Source organism: Oncorhynchus kisutch, linkage group LG13 (genome assembly GCF_002021735.2).
Source record: "Oncorhynchus kisutch isolate 150728-3 linkage group LG13, Okis_V2, whole genome shotgun sequence".
In the NCBI taxonomy this organism is placed as follows: Eukaryota; Metazoa; Chordata; class Actinopteri; order Salmoniformes; family Salmonidae; genus Oncorhynchus; species Oncorhynchus kisutch.
In genome coordinates, this window is record NC_034186.2 from 50151179 (window position 1) to 50157537 (window position 6359).

Consider the following 6359-nt stretch of genomic DNA (forward strand, 5'->3'; position numbering starts at 1 on the left):
GTAATGTATGGAGGACTGTATAAGAGTTCAGGAGGATTTCTGTGGAGGAATGGAGGGCAAATGGAGGAAAATATGGAGGTAAAACATAGAGTAGACCTACAAACGTGCCACAACATGCTAAGATCTGAGCTCTGGTTGGCTAATTTGCCTCTTCCTCCTGCCACCTCTCCCGTTCACCATTATTGCAGACCTGGAAGTGACTGAAATTATCTAAAAATGAGGCACAAGAATTCTGTTACAATTAGGATTAAGGTTACGGCTAGGTGTAGGCTTAGGCTTAGTTAGGGTATGGGTAAAGTGGTTAAATTGCTTATTACTGCCCAAAAACACGACTTGCCTCTAGAATTTAGGATAACGTCTGTGATATTGTATGGAGGACAGTTTGAAGGCCTTCTCTGAGATCTGGACTGCAGTGTAGCACAGCCAACACATAAACCTGCTAATTTCAGTGTCATATAGACAGAATGGAACATGGCATGGCATGAGACACACACACATGCACCCACAGTGAAACATTTTGTTCTGCTTACTGTATGGGCACATGGAAAGTAACATACAGAGAAATACACAGACAAAGCACTGTGGACAGAGATGTTCTGTACCAGGAGAGGATGTCAGGACTCCTGCCAGCCTTGATGGTCCCTCCTTGCACGTTCGCCGAAACAGAGGGACGCCAGAGGAAGGAAAGAAGAGGACCATTTGGAAGAGAGAGGAACAGGCTAAATTGTTTTTGTATGTGGACTGGAGATGAGTAAGGATGTGTGATGTTTTGGTATAACATGTATGTGTGTGAGAGCGTCAGAGGTATATATAAGTGAATTGGTGTCCCTTGTATAACATGTGCATATGCTCACGTGATTTGATGTGCAGGTTTGATCATGTTTAATCAATCCCATCTCAGAGGGGTGGCCCATCCTCTTCTGGCTGTACTGGGTAGATGTGTGTGTGTGCATGTGTGCCACCTTCACAGAACTGACATAAGGCATACCTACCTAGAGGTTATACCAACAACAAGACACACCATATCGCTTATCCAGAAGCCCTATCAGACCGGCATTGACTGGGAAGCAATCTCATCTCTCCATACTGACACATCACCAGCAGTTTATCCCATCACCAAATAAACATGCCTGGCCTAATCTGGAGCACAACATCTCATTTCCTTGTGCAACCTAATCTACTGTGATATAGCCATGCTGGTGTTTCAAGGGTAAAGGAAACCCACTAATGGTTGTTGTGGACATCTGTCTACACTGCCACTCAGTGGTGGAAAGGGGGAATGACTGCTATGGGCACACTTCCTCTTTTGACACAGCTCCAAACTATATGCACTATTGCATGATTGAAAGTGCAAACATTGAAGTCTTAAATGGCATGTTTTGTTCATCTTCTTACTCTATGCAGTCTCAATTCTGCACCTTATTGCACCACTTTTTTATTATTATTATTATTATTTTTAAACATAGGCAAGATATGAACCGCTCCTTCCTGTTAGAATAAAGTCACACAACAAAATACAAAATCTACTTTTCATAAATGTTCAAACATTACACATGGTTTAATCTCTCATGGGCAGACACACATAACATAAAATGTTGCAGACAGAGACGGTGATGAAGCTGCCGACCTGTTTCTGCCACTGGTTCTAGTATCTTTTCTCTTTCGTCTACCCCAAGACCTTAACCAAGTAGCTGGCGCACGATTTAAGTTCCGGGTTACCAAGATTACATATGGGTTAAAACTTTAAAAAAAATATCAATATTCTTCCTGATTCAAATATCTTTGATTGGATCTGGATTTATGGAGGACTTCTTAAAATAACAGATTCGCCCTCCTGCTTGCTTACTTCAAGTCCCCTCAGAGCAGACTAGGAGGCACAACCCTCGGATTGTGGAAGCGGAGCGAGGAGGACATCCTGTATTTCTGTCGGATGTAGGGGTATCTACCATCATCCTGCTGATGCTTGTAGTGCATTTTGGGATAGACGTACCACATGACGACTCCTGAGGGGTTGATGGAGACGGTGAACTCTGTGGCGGCAGACAGTCCACTCAATGTTTTCCCAGTGAATACGTCATAAGCCTGAAAGATATAGAAGAGTACAAATGAAGAGGTACAATACTGTGTCACTTACAAAAACACAGCTCAAACTTCCACTTCCCTCAACAGGAATAAACACAGTCATCATACGCTGGAAGAAATAGAGTCATCATGCGCTACAAAGTGGTTGGAGAGAACTAGGAATGGAACTAGGAAAGAGGAGCACACCTCGTAGCTGCCTGCTGTGTAGTTTAACTTGGCCAGGGAGGTGTGGTAGCGATAGGGCATGTCCTGGCGACGGCTGAGGAACACCAGAGCACTGGCTGACTGGGAGAGGGGCCGCCAGTACACTTCAATCTGACTCCTCTCCTGAAAAAAAGAGAGTGACATACAGCCAAAGAAAAGGAGAGTAAACAGTGAATTTTGTGGTCTAGCAGTAATGCTCCCTGTCAGTCACATACTCCACTCCCAATTGGAGACCAGGGTTCAATCCACTTCCTACTGTTCTCCTACTTGCCTGTCTCCCAACTGTCTGAATGAAGTGAATTTCATACTGCCGGAATCATAAACAAATGTGTAATTTTGTCATTGAGGGTCACCTGTAGCAAGCGTCTTCCCTGGACGCCCATCGGGTCCTGGTTGATGGCGATGGCGGCGCCGTTTTGCAGGATGGCCCTGGCCTCACTGCTTAGGGTTCGAAGGTTGTTAGACATAATGAGAGGTGCAGCCATGATCGCCCAAAGAGCCATCTGAGAGCGTGATTGGTCCACACTGAGGCCAAAGTTTCCTATGATCAGCTGGGAGAGAAAAATTATAAATATGTAAGGTTAATGACTTGTACAACAATACTGATGGTGGAACAAATACACATATTAAATAAATAAAACAATATGAGCGAGAGTGACTCCTAGTCCCTTCCAAATGCAAGAACAAGGTGAATATTGACAAGAGAGGCGGACGGGGTAAGAGTGACACGTAGCAAGTAATGTATACAGGCTTCAATAAATGTAAGATACAGACCAAAGTAAATGTGAAATAGGGTGAAAACCCTACCAATTCAATTCTGAGGAGAGTACAGTATTAGACATGAACAGAGAGGAGAGCACAGAAAGAAGGACAGAGGGATTGGTGTAAGTAAGGGACAGACAATGGTCGGACATAGGAAAGAGAGCAGAGAGACCATGTCAGGATCGTTCCAGCGTCCAGGGGCGGCCTCAGGCTGCAGTATCTCCTGGTTGTCAAAGAACCAGTCTGTAATGTCTTGTACACTGTCCCACGAGTCCTGAATGTCATCATAGTTACGCCACAGGTTACAGATTTCCCCCAGCAGAGTGTAATTCACCTGAAGAGAAAAAAGAGATATGGACTGTATGAGTGTTTGTGAGCAATACAAATGTATTTACATACACCTTGATTAGTTTCCAAAATGGTACAAATGTTATAAAGATATTAGATTTTATACTGTTGTCTTTGGAAGACATCCTGATTCAACATTCAACAGTCTACAGTGTTTTCATAACATCTCGAATAAACATATCAAAAAACAGATTCTTCTGGGGGGAAAAAACTATCATCAAACACCTCTGATCAAGAATGATCTGAGTGATGGATCAAACGTGAAGGAGCAACAGTTTCTCATTTAACTACAGCAGTGCTGTCGCGGAATACCTGTAACTATGCAAAAGTAGCTCACGCGAGAAAAAAACCCTAATGTAATCAGTGAAAATATGACAATGAATGAAGCATTATTCAAAGAGAAGGGTCATCCATTACCTTTTCCTCCAAGCCATAATTGTTATTGTAAAACTAAAAATCTTTGCAACACATAGCTAGCTATTCACTAACCCTTATTTTTGTTTTGATCTCCTTCTGTATTATATTATTTTCATGACAGCACAGTAGGAAGCAAAGGCTAGGGAGACAGAGAGGAAGAGCACAGACAATCCGCCGAGCCAGGGCTCAAACCCTGTCGCCAGGGGGCATGCGTGGTCCCTTATTTCTGTTATTGTGTCACCGGTAGCATAATGAAACATACACTGGGAGGGAGTCCACCCCGATAGGCTGGCCAACTACAGGAGTAGCCAATTGGACGGCCTGTTGCATTCAAAGCCTTGGACATGAGAGGGTAACCTGTATGACAGAAGAACATAGTACGCGTCAATAGAAATCCACACTATCCCCCTCTGAGTCTATTTCCCTCTACCCTCTCTTGTAACCATCTTTTTAAATACTACCATGCCAGTCTACCCAAAGGACCACCAATGCTGATACACTCTATATAGTAACTCCCAATGTACAGTTACAGTTCCCCCTCAAGATTCACTCACCCTTCTGTTGCTCCTCTTCATTGGAGTAACAGCCATCCAACTTCAGGAAGTCCACACCCCAACTAGCAAACGTCTGGGCATCAGTATCAATCTTGTCCAGCGTGGTGCCAGGGTACCCTCCACAGGTGTGTGTGCCCAGGTCCCCATAGATGCCCAGCTTCAGGCCGCGGTCATGGAGGTACCTCGCCAGCTTGGCAATGCCCCCAGGGAACCTGGGGTTAGAGAGATGGCAGTGAAGTCTTGCGTCTCATACCTAATATTGTCCTTTTATAATGTTGTAGTAGATAAGACCTTAAACTCAAGTCAATATCCTTTATTAACCCATGCTAAGGTATTCATTACAAGCAGCACAGTTTTAGTACACCAGATTTACAGTCTTTAATTAAGGTTGAATGGGAAGAAGAGGAACTGCAAAAATGGAGAGGGAAAGGAAGAGGTAGAAGGCCAGGAAATAAGGAAGAAAGTCAAAGATGCAGAGAGTTAGGAGAAGGGTGAGAGAGAGGCTAACCTTTGTGGGTCGGGCTGCAGCCGTCCATCTTTATCCCGGAGCATGGAGGACCAACAGTCATCTATCATGACATGATCATATCCCATCTCTTTCCACCCATCCTCAGCCAGTCTGTCTGCCATGTCTCTGAAGAGATTCTCACTGTAGGGAGATATTAATTTATTCATTATATTATTTGATGTAAAATGTCCAGCATCCTATTAATATCAGAGTCAATATGAGAAGAAAATTAATCTACAAGTAACCCAGGCCTATATACACCTAAATAGTCTCGTCTATCAGCTTGGTCACTATCTGTCGAGTTATACTCCATTGGCCAGTTTATCGGACACAGATTAAGCCTAGTTATAGACAAAAAAATGATGTTCAAAAGAGATTCTCGATTGAAAGTGCTTATTAGTCCAAGACTAATCTTAATCTGTATACAGGGAAACTACCTGATATGCGGTTCCAATTAGCCTGGGGATGAGGTTAATAGCTCTACAATAGGAGTGACTGCAGAGTCAGTCTGTAAAACTGCACATAAATATGTCTACTATTATGTACCTGATGCAGTTCTTGGGATCATTCTCACAGTCGATATTACAGCGAAAACGCTCCCAGGACATCCATCCCATGGGTGGGGTCCTCATCAAACCATTGTCCAAAGCAGAGGTAGCTGAGGTTAATGCCAGGAGGGAAATCACTGGCAACAGCTTCATCTCTGAGGAGAAATAGTGATATGCAAAGCAACTGTAAGGTTTATCCTAGATGTTTATATTTAGGTCGCAGAACAAACTCTGCAAAACAAACAACAAATTGTATTGCCCAGCAAAGATAAACTGAAAGCACCACCCAGATTTGATGCACAGATCATATTTGTGGTGTCTACAATACTGATCTTGGTGTCTATAATACTGATCTTGGTTAACGTGAAAAAACTGTTTAGCCAGAAAGCACTTTGCCCTGAGTCTGCACATGGGTTGTTTATTACATACCATAATAACAGATTATGAAGCCTGCAAGATTCTGGTCAATCAAGAACCAGATCACCAACAATAGAAGCAGTAAAAGGAAATAAGTCCTTTTTCAATAATGTTGTATTACAAATGATATTACAAAACTAAATTGGGGTACTATACCTGCTCAACGTTTCACTTTTGCAGTCAGTAAACCCACTTTATTGGTGCAAATTACTCACTGTCGCTACTTTCTTTCTATTTTCTCTTGCTGGTCTCTATTTCCTGTACATAGAGCCTTGGTCATGTGACTTATCTCTGTCACATGGTAACCAGAGGTGGAGGGATTGCTGGCTACACTAGTTTAGCAAGCACACAGCAATTGAACTAAGAATGCTGCTTCACACATTTTGTGCAGGATCATGACTGAAACATGAGTGATTCTAATCACACCATATAATTCAATGGGCTTTATTGGCATGGGAAAAACGTTTTTACATTTCCAAAGCAAGTGAAATACAGTAGATAAAGCAAAAGTTAAATAAA

At 42.7% G+C, this 6359-nt stretch overlaps 1 protein-coding gene across 1 annotated transcript; it reads right to left on the reverse strand.

The window, feature by feature from the left end:
- Positions 1-1524: 1524 nt before the first annotated feature.
- On the reverse strand, positions 1525-6127 carry LOC109902229 (alpha-N-acetylgalactosaminidase-like). The gene is made up of 9 exons (XM_020498404.2): positions 5997-6127; positions 5422-5578; positions 4876-5016; positions 4368-4579; positions 4076-4170; positions 3221-3382; positions 2640-2837; positions 2269-2409; positions 1525-2082 (listed from the first exon to the last, which is right to left on the reverse strand). Exons 2-9 carry the CDS (start codon positions 5574-5576, stop codon positions 1858-1860), a joined length of 1329 nt encoding a protein of 442 aa, XP_020353993.1. The 5' UTR covers positions 5577-5578; positions 5997-6127; the 3' UTR covers positions 1525-1857.
- Positions 6128-6359: the final 232 nt, after the last annotated feature.

Coding starts and splice junctions, on each gene's coding strand:
- LOC109902229 (XM_020498404.2), bottom strand. CDS start 5,576: ATGAAGCTGTTGCCAGTGATTTCCCTCCTGGCATTAACCTCAGCTACC. Junction 4,171..4,367: donor TGAAGAGGAGCAACAGAAGG/GTGAGTGAATCT, acceptor TCTGTCATACAG/GTTACCCTCTCATGTCCAAG. Junction 3,383..4,075: donor GGGGTGGACTCCCTCCCAGT/GTATGTTTCATT, acceptor TTTTCTCTTCAG/GTGAATTACACTCTGCTGGG.